Source organism: Hippocampus zosterae, chromosome 6 (genome assembly GCF_025434085.1).
Source record: "Hippocampus zosterae strain Florida chromosome 6, ASM2543408v3, whole genome shotgun sequence".
NCBI classification, from domain to species: Eukaryota; Metazoa; Chordata; class Actinopteri; order Syngnathiformes; family Syngnathidae; genus Hippocampus; species Hippocampus zosterae.
Genome location: NC_067456.1, coordinates 23,788,929 through 23,803,559, shown reverse-complemented (window position 1 = coordinate 23,803,559; position 14,631 = coordinate 23,788,929). Strand labels below are relative to the sequence as shown.

Below are 14,631 nucleotides of genomic sequence, written 5' to 3'. Positions count from 1 at the left end.
GAAAAGAAAAGAGCTAGCGTATGTGTGTTATTTATTTAGTATCATTTAATTCAAAAATAGCTTTCAATACTCAGCGTAACTTATATGAACCTACGGCCATGCCCATTCAGCCAATCACAGAAAATACGAGCAGGCAGGCATGTTGTTTGAACAAACACAGACATGGTTCTATTGTTGCTTCGTATGTCACATACACACCAGAAAAAAAGTGGACAAACGACAACGGACCAAATTATCGTTGCGGTCTGTGGGTGCCAGGACATGTACAACACAGCCAGCTTCCAAGCCTACTTGGCGTAGCTGCTAAGTAAGTGGTGGGGTGTTGTTTACAGCTGTTGAACCAAGATAGCAAAAGTGTGAGTAAAATCTCTGACCACCTGAATGAATGGCAGAGAGGAAGTGTTGTAAACATGTAAACATTACACATTAGATTTAATGTTTATCTGAGTTTTTGTGGGGGAACCCCCCCCCTCCGCCCATTCATTATCGTAAGGGGGAGCCACCTGCAGTGTAAAACTACAAATCGTTTAAATAGATACAGTATATTGCTCCATTTTCTGATCAAATATCATTCATTTCAAACCTGATAGACCCCGATAACTATGATCGCGTAGACTAATATATGTATATATGGATGTGTGTGTGTGTGTGTGTGTGTATGTATGTATATGTTTAAATATAAAATACTGTGTACTTAATTATGAAGAAATAACACATTAAACAATCAGAAGAGCTTCTAGTACATTAACTTTAGGTGAGGAGGGGAGAAGTACAACAACTTCATTGGAAAAGTGTCGTACCATAATAATTCCATTCAAATGATTTTTTTTCTTTCATCTTTTAAAAAATGTTTTCAGCAAAAACAAGATTCCAATGAAACTTGTCTTTTATGCCACATTAATCAAAATCTAGGCAGCCGTTGTTAGAATTTAGATTTGAAGGGAAAAAACCCCACTGATGTCGCAATGAGTTATGCAGAGAGCCACTGATGGTTAAATAGCACGTCCACTCATTGCGGAGACGGTTTGCATAACGTGTGCATAACTGGAGGCAGATTTCCTATCAAAATGTTGCGCATAAATAAAACAGTTAGTAAAAAGGGTCATTTGTAACTTGAGGTTCCACTGTATGTATGAGAGAGAGAGAGCGAGAGAGAGAGAGAGAGAGAGAGAGACCACCCTCAACACCCATTAAAGGCTGCATTGTTTCCCAGGGGTCAGCCTGGGTTTCATTCCAAACTTTTAACATACAACAGGAAACGGAAGTTGAGCATTTTAAGGTTATGTCAAAACCAAAAACAACAGCACCCTTCCCCCTTCATCACCCCCCACTGCTGACAACATTTCAGCTTGTGGTCACTGACGACAGAATGAGACGTCGATCACTTGTCATATTGACCAACAGGGCAGTTTTCGTTTCAATAGTTCAGGAATAGCGCATTTAAGAAATGTAAAACCTCTCAGAGCTATCAGACCACATAAAAAGAGAAGAAAAGAAATATTGCTGATGCATCTTTTTGCTCCCACACGCGAAAGAAGTGTGCGGGAGCCCCGAGTGCCTGCGAGCTTCATCATGCTGAGAACACACAAGTATGGTGGCCAAATCTCTCTATTGTCCACACCATGAGCACACAAAGGCAGGGGCATAGTGTAAAGCAGCCTTTTGAGGGGCTGACAGAGCAACAAGGCCCGCTGCTTAAGGGTTTCTCTCTTCAGGTTTTGTTTCGTGCTTTCCATCACAATCGCGCTCAGCTGAGACAGGCAGCGGGGGTTGGAGGAATCTGCTGTACTTTTCCGCTTCGGCCACGCCCCCTCCTTCCAGCCTCCTTGCTTCCTATTTTTCCAGATATCATGTCTGTTCTTCTCCTTTACTCATCTCTTATGACAGAGGGCGCGGGGGGTAAAAAGCGTTTTGACTATGACTGGTATGTACATGACACACATCAAACACATTCGCGGAGGTGAAAGGCATCTGAAGACCCTCTGGAACTAAGATCCCGAATTCCTGGCAAGCCACACTGTGATGTTAATCTTTTAAGTTATGTGCATGCAGTTGTGGATTGGGCACTTCCAAAGAAACAATTGTGACCTGTTGACACAGCCGTTTCGACAATATACACCCAGGCTTAAAGGCTAAATAATTAGCATGAAGTAATACAACACCAAGCAGGTGCTCCATATTAATAATATGTAAATGCACATGCAACGGCACTTGGTAAAACAATGTAGGGAATCAGCCAAAGCTTTCTTTGTTTTTTTTTATTTTTCCACCCCAATGTGTTGTTGGTTTTTTTTTGTTTGTTTGTGTTAGCTGTATTTGTTTTCTGTATTTTCTTGCCCTACATTTTGAATAATCTAAATTGACTGAGGATCCATAAAATCAAATTTTGGCAACCAATTTGTTTCTGTCCTCAACCTTTTCAGAAATATTACAATATTAAAATATTGTTAAACAGCGATTGATATAAAAACACTGCCTATCTACACAATACTAACATGTATTTCAACATATCCCAACAACTAACCAAAATGCACATCTGCAAACTTGATAATGCTAGACAAAGATGTGGTGCTCTTCATTCACAGTAATGCAGCTTGCTTAGTAATAAGTACATTTTTAAAATACTCCTTTTACTCTACTGTACTTTTGGGGCAAAACGGTTGCCTAAATGTTGTTGACATAAGCAAACAAACCAAACAAAAACTACTGCAATTTGGACTTAATGCCTTCATTTTTGCACTCGTGACTCTATCATACCATTCAGACAGTCCTATCTAATTTTGGGTCTAGTTATCCAGCGCATACAGACATGAGTGTTGAGATGAGTCTTACAGTCTAAGTGATTAAAACTACATTATCGATGAACGTGGCATCTCCATTTTCATAGTTGTCGGTGCGACCTTTGATCGACCTCAACGCAAAGAAAAAAAACATGTTATTAACTCCAAAATGTGTTGCATATTGTGGGAGAATGAAGTGACATGGCATCTTGGAAATTAATCAGTGTGTATGTGCGTGTGTGTGCGTGTGTGTGTATGTGCGTGAGTGCATGCGCGCGCTTGAATGTGTGGGGGATGGGCTCAGTCCAGTTGAAATAACACACCTTTGAAAGACAAAGGTCTGCAACATGATTGACTTGATGGTTTGGTTTGACAAGGCAGCGAGCGGCCTGAATGATGGATTTGTTTCAGTGAAATAAGGAAAATGAGTAAGTAGCATGAATGAGCACCTTCTGTCATCAGCTATTTATATTTGAGTATTACAGAGTCCCTGACCTCCCCCACCCTTACTATTGATCTTCTCACTACTCCTGTCGCCTGTATCTGCATTGCATAAACAACGCTCCCACAATCACTTTCTCGCTCACCTTTAATTTGATTTTGCTTTTCTACTTCAACGTGGGGAATGGGTAAATTCACACACTAACAAGGACCACTCAAAGATTTAAAGGTGATGCAATGTGTTGAAGTGTAGCATTAACCCTGTCTTAGCCTGAAGCACAACTGACATGGCTGCTGGTTGAAGGATTAACATGGGGGAGGGGACGAATACAGTAGAATGGTTCCTCCACATGCTACGTCAGAAGTTTGAAGGACAGTATATATATATATATATATATATATATATATATATATATATATATATATATATATATATATATATATATATATATATATATATTAAAAAGGAGTACTTTGTGTGGTAGTTTAGTTTTGCTCATAATCCATATCTGAAATGAAGGTAAGTTCAACGAAAAGCCAGAAAAGCATCAGAATTTTTTTTTATTTCACAATTTGGATTATGTCTTCTAACATTCCATATTTCTAGTGACATATCAATGGGGTGCAAGGGTGACTCGTTTCTCTTTGAAGGAAGTCTGGTCAAAATTCGACTCAGTATTTTATGTCTTTGCAACAATCTGCTCAATTCAACTTAAATAGTAACTGAATCAAAAAAATAAACAAGGTCTCAAAGAAAATTGTCAACGTGGTTCTACGCAAGGCTGCGTTACTGAAAAACACACACCATCAAAATTGTTGACTGTGAAACTCCTGAAATGAGGGAAGAAGCAGGAGGAAGCCCGAGCCTTAATGTCCAATATTAAACAAGTACAGCCACATCCCACTAAAATTGCGGACTGTGCAATCCTGCATCTACATGTCAAGAAAAACTACCCGATAGACTGTTAAATTCACAAACACATCTAATACCCACTAACTAACTATCACACAAACCACTTTAAGACATTTCATGGATAAGACTGCTGAAAAGCTAAAATCTCTCTCGACCTCATTATTTGGGCTAAAATACCTCAAATGATTGGTTCCCAAATTGACTAACGAGAGATTTGGTGTATCAATATTCCAAAACACCAAGGTGATCTATTTGCATCTAAATGGAAACAATCACGCTTTGTTGCCAATTAAGCAACACATTCAGTGGAACTTTGCTGGCAACAAAACGGTGCTCGTCACCCAAAATAGACTCCCTACTTTGAAAAATATTTGTCATTCACACAGAAATAGGTTGAATTAAATGTTGGCCTTTCTGCAAGAATGAACATCCTCCAAAGATAGCCACACTTACCTTCCCATGTATCCATTTCATGCTTCTCCCAGGTTGCCTGGAACCCATTCAAACATGGAGTCTGCTGAAGAATTGCTTCATAGCTTTTTTCCCCCCCTTCCCCTCTGTTCTCTTCCCCAGCAACCTCTTTCCTCGACAGCCTGCTCCTCTCTGACCACAGCCGGAGCCGAGTAACACCCCTGGTCACTTTACTGCCAGGTCACATGACCACAGAGTTCAAGCCCCGAGGTCGCGGCTTGGCTTGAGGTCCAATGACAGCTACGGGTTATCTGAGTGGAACTGATAGTCCTATTTTCACTGCAGTCCTACAATACAGCCCCTTCACCCCCGCCCTTTTTTTCCCCCTCCAAATTAGCCTCCCTACCCCTCATCCATGCCTCTAGCAGTTGTGGAGAGGACCAAAGTGCATGTCCAAGCATAAACACAGGTTCAAGCTGACAAAACACAACAACATTAACTAATTGAAGTGTTTTGTGTGCCAGGGGAGAAGGTCCGTGCTCTGGTTTCACAACAGGCTCGGTGACCAAAAGGGTGGCGAGAAAGCCTCTTTCCGTCAGGTGGTTGGCTCGAGTTTGGCTCAGTGTGCAATTCTTTGTGTTACATCCGTACCGTAGTACTTGTGTGGCACCCTTCCACTAGGGCACTCACAAGAGTGGTACCATATTGGTAGTGTGGTGTTTGACACGCCGCGGCCCATTAATTGGTTGACAGACAATTGTTATTTCCACCCAGAGCAATATCACAAAACGCGCCATTTTGTCAATACTATTAATGGAAATAGCTTTTCTTGATTCCAGATTACAGCGGCAAGCAGGCCTCCGCATTGTTATTTGTCTTTGCTTGATTGCAAAAGCAGTTGGATGCGATTGATACGGCCATTACCGACCGACCGACACGACTTGTGACGGAAATGCTAGCCAGATCTGGAAAAATGACTTTACTCTACCTTAACCTCAAGATAATCAAGCCAGGAGTGGAAAGAATGCTAAATGCCATTTTTCTTAATGAGACGAAGTTGCATTTAGCTAAAAGCATTTGGATGTTTGGTCGCAATATTTGACATGTCAGTACACAAATGCCACCTGCGGACAGAGATCAATGGCATCTGCAGGAGACTTTATTAGCACAAATGTGCAAACAAACTCAAATGGGTCACTTGTTGTTGTTAACCAGGCCGACAGGCTAGTTGCCTGTTGACTTGCATACAATGTGGGGCGTTTTGTGGCTGTGTAAATTGCCATATAAGCATGAACACTGATCGGTTCTCTTAATAATCAATTTCTTCCGTCATCCCCTACAGTGGCCTGACCAGGGCTGTATGTTCATGAGAGACATTCAGTGTTTCGCCCCTAGAATGTTCAAACCCACCTTAATTCACATGCCTTCGAGCCTCCGCCCGAGATGGAACTAACCGCCCACTGTAGTGGACAAGCATGTCCGGATCCTCCGGCCTGTCTACTGCGTGACCCTTTCCACACTGCTCCGCCCAACTAATACCACATGCTCACTCTCTGAGCAGCTCTGCAACACCCTCCCCCAATGTGAATGCTAATGACTGAGCCACACTAAGTCACATACGTACTGTATAAGAGGCTTTTCACATTCAAATGCAACTGAGAGAGAGGTAGCTCACGTGTCCGCTTGGAGGAAACCGGCAAATATGAGCTTTTGAACACAGCATATTTGACAAATAAGACAGTGGAGTTAGTATTGAGCTAAGTAGATTTATGAGGGCTTATGTAACCTGGTTGGGTGATCGTAGCCCATCTCTCCTCCAGTTTTTTTTTCTTTTGCGTTAATACCATAGCGCTTGACACCATATGGCAGTGGATCGGAAGCATAGCGTAGTAAAGACATAGTCGTGCTGTTGTAATTGGATTTGCATTTGAACCTAAATATTCTTTATACTCTACCAATTGCTCAAAGGTTCTGCAAAATTCTACTTTAGCATACGTTTGTCAAGATTGATCAACGAAAACAGAAAACCCAAATTATGTAGTGCAAAGGTTCCAGCTTGTAAACCACAATGACGTCATCAGGATGTGCACGCACGGTGGGATACGTTTATAACATTTACACACAAGCCAACAAACTGTAATTGAACGAGAAAAAAACCCCCCAAAACTTTATAAATCAAACATTGCCAGAGGAAAAGTAACTTTCCAATCCTAATAAGATTACATAGTGGGAAGAAGACCTTCCAAAGTGGCCCGATGTTCCTCTTTATTGAGTGGAGAAGCCTTGGATTTCCACAAGAGAGAAAACTGCAGGCCTGCTTAGGCCGTCGTCAACGGAAAGGAGTACTACAAACTCAGAGCTACTTCTACTAACATGGCAAGGGAGTAAGGTAGCCAGCGAGTCTGATTCTTTGTTTTGTTGCTACTTACATCACATAAAATAGAACTGAGAATTGTGTTAAAATGTTGTGGAACCGGACTGTTGGGCAACTTTTAAGTTGCTAAGGCGTTCTAGGATAGGAAAATGGCAAAGGTCAAGATAACAAACAATAATGCTAACGATTTAAAACAGGGGTGTCACACTTATTTTTGCCGCGGGCCACTTTGGAGTTCCAACTTGTCTTGGAGAGCCATTTTGACCGCCAAATTAATGGATTACTAGTTTTGAAATCAGTCAACTATAATCGTTCATTTTTTTTTTTACTCTCCAAGTGTGTGTAAACAAAACTTTTGCAACAAAATTATTGCAGAATCTTACTGTTATTTATTACACATGACAATTTGACATTATGGTACAGATTTTAGTAAGGATCATGCAAGTTGACACCCATGATTTGCTTTCGGGGGCCACATAAAATGATGTGGCGGACCGGATCTGTCCCGGGCCTTGAGTTTGACACCATGATTTAAAAGCTGAAGTTACATGAAGCCAGTGTGCTAGTTAGCCACTCATTGCTAGGTATCACTAGAAGCAAACACCTTGCCATTATTGCGCAATTTGTGACGACCTTTTGAACATTTCAAGACATAAAAGTTAAATGAAACCATATTGCCATGATTATTTACCAGATATGAATTGTGATTATGTCAAGGGTTCAGTCTATATTTAATAGCTTGCAGCCCCAGGCTCCAGCCAAGTTTTTGAATTGGCCATTTTTTTCTTGGAATTGACAAAAAGTGTAACCCCTTTCGACTCTGATTCGTAGATCCATACACACACACCAAAAGATCTTTGCATAAACACGTGTCTCCATTTTATTGCAGCAGTGATGCGTGCTTTGGATGACGTAGAATGGAAAGGGGTCTTATAAGCACATGAGCTTACATGAATCAAGCCTGAATATTAAAGAGAGTTGTCAAAGCAAATAGGAAATCAAACCTGAGCAGCCGTACGTCACCCTTGACCTTTAGGCCCCCTTGCTCCGTTGTGGATAAACTACATAATCATCTATGTTTGTTTTTAACCTTGAAGTCGGCAGGGGTGCGGACAGCTAATAATGGTCTGCCATGTGTCAGTTTTGTTCTAAAGAAAGCAGTTCAAATGAAGACGCCACAGAAAGCAACATTTCCAACGGTTTGTTAAAAAATCCTTGCTTCTATGTTCCAAATGATGACTTGCTTTGGAAAACACAATCTTGCATTAAAAGCCATCCTTGCACTTTTACATTTTCAAATGCAATAACCCCAATAGGAAATCCAATTGCAAAGGAGGGAGCACAATCAAAGGCATTGCTCATTGTATTTAAAATAAGTCATTTGAAACATGGTTTGCTCTTGGCTGTGCAATTGTTTTTTGTTCTTTAGGTATATGTCTCAAAACCTTAAAACAAACGAGAGCATTCTTTGCACCAGTTCATCCATCGAAAGTAAAGGCTAATATCAAATATTTGATAGGAAAAGTTCAATTGCAATCGACAAAATAAATTATTTCGCAAGACTCTTGATGGTTTTTATAATAGAGCCTGCATAAAGCTACTTGGAAGGTGAATTTAAAGTCAATATGTTGGTTCAGCATAAACACGCCACTGGCAATGAATGAATTGTTTATCTTTAAACTGGACTTTCCCGCTTCTGACAGACTTGCCGACTTTTCAATGAATTCATATTTTGATGTAGTACCACTTGTGATTTAAAATAAGCACAAACGAGTTGATTCTTGTCTCGTTTTTAGCATTTCCCTAAGCATGACAGTAACAAAGGGTATTTTCTTTTGTTAAGACATAAGACAAACCTTTCTGCTTCTCAGACAAAGAGGTTCAAGATAAACAGGAACAGGCTACACCGCACCTGTTCTAATCCAAGCAGACAAACACACATTTGTACCTCGGTTGTACGAGCATGTCATGGCAAGAAAAGCGTCAGAAGGTTTACGAAGACATTCACCATCCAACTTGAGATGAATTTTTACATCAAGCCATTGCCCACAGCCTACAAGTCAAGTCAACAGTATTTATAGAGCACTTTCAAACAGCCATTGCTGCATACAAAGTGCTGTACATGGAGCAATTTAACATGCACAATAAACAGTAAGCCAAATCGGTAATAAAGGCGGTAGAAAGCACCAAACAGTAAAACCAAGAACAAATCTAAGTCATGCTGAGTCAAATGCCAAAGAATACAAGTGAGTTTTGAGGAGGGTTTTGAAGATGGGCAGCGAGGAGGCTTGCCGAATGTTCACTGGGAGGTCATTCCAGAGAGAGGGACCAGCAACAGAAAAGGCTCGATCCCCTCTGAGCCTCAGTTTAGTCCTTGGTACTTCTAATAATGTCTGGTCCACAGACCTGAGGCGCCGGGCAGGTGTGCAGGGGCGGATGAGCTTAGAGAGGTAAGGTGGCACAAGATTATTCAGAGATCTGAAAACAAAGAGGAGGATCTTGAAAATAACTCTAAAATGAATGGGGAGCCAGTGAAAGGATCCCAGAGTAGGAGTTATGTGCTCCCTCTTACGAGTACGAGTCAAGAGGCGAGCAGTGGCATTCTGGACCAGCTGAAGGCGCTTAATGGAGGACTGGCTGACTCCAAAGTAAAGGGCATTGCAGTAATCGAGCCGGGATGTGACAAGATAAACGCGACACTATTACATTGCACTGTACATATGACTCTATATACCTGCATGCAGTACACAATATTATATCTACTGACTAAGAATGGATGTCCTCAGTTTACTTGTCTCACTGAGTATAGTCGACACATACACACACACTAGTCGGCGAGGCTATTTTTAACCTGGGGGAGCATACTGTATGCAGAGGTTCGGACCGCAGCGGTGTAACTAAAGCCGTACTTTCCTGCAACTCACTCTGTGATGTGTCCACAGAGGGCCAGCATTTTGTGAGCTCACAAAAGGCCCGTGACTCTGCACAAGGCTTGCTTATGAGCTACTTACAAGCCAGGACAGCTAAACGACACTGTGTGAAACGACTACACCAAAGCCAACCGGTACGAAGAGCTGCACTGACCACATACTTGCTTGATGACTGTCGACAGTGATGGAGGGGCGTGGTATTTCATGTTTGCCGGTTTGTCCACGTGCTCCCACAACCGCCCAAAAATTGACAAGAGTATTCAAGCAACTCACTTACTGTCATTTGTTTTTTTATTTACACTCATTGAAGGCTAAGCAGTATAAAGTGATTTGTACAGTCGTGCACTTCCATGAGACACGGCCTCCGGCTAATTTCAGCAAGACTTATAGCGTGTGTAAAATGTCCTATGTATATTTTTATCCTTGGGATGGTTTGACCATGATATGTCACAGATTTGTTATTACTCCTGGAAAGTGAAAAAAAAAACAACAAAACATAAGATGTCTGATTATGCGCAAAGAGAGACTGATCTAACTCAGTCTTGACAGGGAATTTGAAAACTGAAAAGGCAAAAGAGGACAGTGTTTTAATTGATAAGAGTGGATAATGCTACTGTTTTGCACACCCACCCCTCAATTCAACCTTTATTTTAACAAAAACAAAAAGATGTATAAAATTATTGGGCCGAAGGTTGGGTCAGTGAGCCACAAAAATTATTTAAAATCATCAGTTAATTGTGTCTTCTATCAAGCTTAACATGCACAAATAAAAATCCTGAAACTTTGGACTCACATCAGGCCGTTGAAATTGATCATTAGTTAACTAGTTTATTGTGCTATTAAAAATGGCACAGTAGTACAAATAAAAAAGGTTGGGAACTTATCGAAATCGCAAATAGGGCATGAGAGAAACTGCATGCAACCTGCTCATTTCTCCTACTCTAAGAAGTGAGCCAGAGAAAAGTTAATCGTGATATTGTCATAGGTTCAAGAGAGCATCAGTTGAAATGTCCAGAGGTGTGTGTGTGTGTGTGTGTGTGTGTGTGTGTGTGTGTGTGCGTGTGTGTGCGTGGTATTGGTTGGGGGGGGGGGGGGGTTATTGGGGGCTGTATAGCTAACTGTATTTTCTCTCAAACAAATTGAGAAATTTGAAAATGCAAGCTAATATCATTTTCTGATCAAAAATTACATGGAGAGTTTTTGTATTAAAAATGGGCCATCCTCGCCAGATGATGTATTTTTGAAACATTAGCAGTGTTTGCTAGTCGTTGCTCGCTACTTGCTAGCCAAAAATGTGGTCTTAAGTTTAAATACATAGTTATATTCAGAGGATCTCTCCATTGTGATACAAATAAAGGTTTTCTTATATTTTCTTAATATTCAATTTAATTTACTGAGAGAAGTTATTCATTGGTAAGGCGCCAGCACTGTCTCCTTCTGAGCCTCATTTCACCCTTTTTATGATGACGTCGAGCACGGCACAGTTCGTGAATTGTTGAAGGTCAGAAACCATGAAAACACAAATTTAATACTTAATTAAATAAACAAAAAATGGAATAAAGTTTGAAAAGCCCGGCTTGTGGCTAGCACAGAGCTAACGCTAACATGGACACTTAGACATAAAACTTCGCTTGTGTGTATGCAATGGTGCTAGCTCAGTGTTAGCGTTTTAGCACTCATTTCCCTTTCCTCTGTGAGTCCATTTTGGAACACAAATATGTTTTGTTACAGTATGGAGCTCACATTTAGAGGCAGGGTTAATTTAGGTTCTATTTGCTGCACAATTACTGCAGACGTTTTGTATACTGTATACTCCAAAATGGTAGAGAAGAAGAAACCAACGGATTTAAAAATGTTTCATTATGTACACTCTGATTTCTCTGGAAAACAAATTAACATTGACCAAAACCACTTTATTCAATCAATAGAATGTCAGTATTTGCTTTTCAATTACCAGGAATACAAAAAAAAACTGATGTAGTGGAATTTGTGTGTGTGCGTGTGTGTGTGTGTGTGTGTGTTTTTGAAGTTATGCCATGTTGTGACCTCGGAGCCTTGCTATTTATTGTTACAAAGTCACGATGGCACTTTTCTAAACAAGAATCAAAGCTCAACATTATTTTTTAGGAAGTCATTTCTACATTCTTGTATTTTGACCTTTATGACTAGTTTTTACACAATTCATTTATTCTTTTTATAGCATCTATGGCTGATAAAAAGAGTCATTGCCTGTATACACATTAGAAACAAATTAGATGAATAAAAAGTCCAAGAATGGGAGCCTAGATTCGTTGACAGTTAGAATAGTATTTCTAGTGTTGTTATTATTAGTCACTGAGAAATTTAGTATGTCATGCTGGTGACCACAACCCACCACCAAAAATAAAAATAAAAAAAATAAAAAAGCCTAATTACTTCTCTCATTTTAAATAAGAAGTGATACTGAAGAATTATCAATGTATTCCGTTAATTTGTATGTGTCGCTCCTTCATTTTGTCGCAGTGTTACAACCATGAGAAGGATGTCATGGTGGATGTCATGAACGACTATGCCGCAAGGGGGCAGTCCAGTACAAATATTAGATCTCTGAGCTGATCAGAGGGCAGCTTGAACTCCAGAGTTTGCTCACAAATTCCAGAAGCTGATCAAAGTGGAGCGGGGAGATAAAGACATCTTTGCTCTCTTTAAACATGCGACCATCCCCTTTGATTTTGTTTTAAGCAGCTCTTAAAAAGCACCTACGTCAAAATTGTGAAGTCATGGCTTTTTAATATTCTGATGTGATTTTCCAATGCTACACGAATTCTGGTGGGAAATAAGCTGTCAGCACCATTGATATTTTTACTGTGAAACTCTACCAATGACCTCGAAAACAGTTAAGACAGATTTCATCCGTCAGCAACAAATAACAGTCCTTCCAAACTTTGGAATGGCAGTTGAGCAACTTTGCTTAGTCTCGTGAAAGAAAGGAAGGATACTTAAAAGTAAAAGTGAGTATATTCAGCATTGTTTTGAAACATCCATCCATCCATCCATCCATTTTTGTCATCGCCTACCAGTTTTTTTTTTTCAAACTGCACAAGCCTGTCTTTTATTTTTAACTTTCTATTTCACTATTGTGTATCTGTGATTTGAAAGGGGGACACATTTAAGAGATGTTCTTTTTTTCCGGTAAATTTAGAGGAAACCGTTTGAGAAATGTCTTTCTTCTGATGTTATACATTATGACCGCTTCTCACTTCATCTTTCAAACCAGGAAGAGGTTGGAGCAGATAGAAGAGCCCTTCCCACGATGGTCGAGTGCTAGTTGGTTGGAACAAAAAATGATTTTACTCAAAAACGTTTGCAGCATCGAGTGCCTCTGCTAAAACGCTCATCTCGATCATGTGCTGAAGGCAAATGTTAGGCTGCAGAAGCTAGCAAAAAATAAAATAAAAACATGTTTGGAAAGCTTCTTTAAAAAGGAGAACGGACCATTTGATGGAATAGGACAAAAATAAACCAAAATTGGATGGCCCATGGAAAATAACAAGTGCAAAGATCCCCAAATTTTACAACTTTCAGCATACAGGTAAGTTGTATAAACACCAATTGCAATGAAGTTGGAATGTTGTGCAAAATGGAAATGAAAACAGAATACAATGATTTGCCAATCATTTTCAATCTGTATTCGAATAAATAAGCAACATAGATATAAATTAGATATTTCATTTTCAAACTGATCAACATGGTGGCCTGATGGTCGACTAGTGAGCACATCGGCCTCATGGTGCAGAGGTGCATGGTTCGATTCCGGCTCCAACTTTCCCCTTGTGGAGTTTCCAGGTTCTCCCCGCGCAGCTGTGGGTTTTCTCCGGGTACTCTGATTTCCTCCCACATGCCAAAAACATGCATGGCAGGTTAAGGGAACACTCTAAATTGTCCCCAGGTGTAATTGGGAGTGAGGGTGGTTGTTCCTCTATGTGTGCCCTGCGATTGGCTGGCAACCGGTTCAGAGTGTTCCCCGCCTACTGCCCGAAGATGGCTCCAGCACCCCCCATGACCCTTCTGAAGATAATACAGATCCGAAAATGAATGGATGGATGGATGGATGGTGATTGATGAACATTGGTTGTTGCAAATATTCTCTCATTTTGAATTTGACGTCAGCCATACATTCCGAAAAAAATGGGACTTGGGCAACAAAAAGGTCGCAAAAGTTGAGAAATGCTCAGTTACAGTTACATTATACAACCCACCTGATTTTCTCTGATTATACATTGATCTTGTACTGACGCACAATGGGCAACTGAAGCACTGTTTTCACTTTTACAGTTTCGGTAATGGATACCAATCAGAGTTGTATGTTTTTATAATGATTTATTTTTTGTTGGTGGGGGTGGGGGGTAATAATTTTAATTGTCTGATTGTCCCATGTTGCCAGCCAGTCCCGTATTACTCTAGATTCTGATACTGTAGCATACAGTGGAACTGAGCACAGTGCTGTTCATTGATTGGTCGACAAAGAAGCTGTCACTTCAGTGATACAATTGAATGTAAGAATTGAATAATTTTAGTTTAAAACAATGAGTGAAGAATTTTAGACATTTATATAAAAATAGTTAATTATGGTGGAGAATGCATTAATCGCATCCAGTGTCAGCACACTATGTACTATATAACATTTATCTGATGATGCTATCTGTTTATGCTATGTGTTGCTGTGATGTTGACAAACTATTTTGCTCACTTCTATTACCAAATTGGACTCAGTTTAATTACAACACAAATCAGGCTTTATCA

General features: G+C 40.2%; 1 protein-coding gene across 4 annotated transcripts in view; it reads right to left on the bottom strand.

The window, feature by feature from the left end:
• Positions 1 to 14,631, bottom strand: part of nr6a1a (nuclear receptor subfamily 6, group A, member 1a) — a 138,001-nt gene that overhangs the window by 37,163 nt on the left and 86,207 nt on the right. The window contains exon 1 of one of the 4 annotated variants that reach the window (XM_052068268.1): positions 4,588 to 4,885. The exons of the other annotated variants lie outside the window; for them this stretch is intronic. Coding sequence (XP_051924228.1) covers positions 4,588 to 4,603 — 16 coding nt within the window. The 5' untranslated portion in view covers positions 4,604 to 4,885. Of the gene's footprint in view, positions 1 to 4,587; positions 4,886 to 14,631 lie in introns of those variants that run through there. 4 annotated transcript variants of the gene reach the window in all.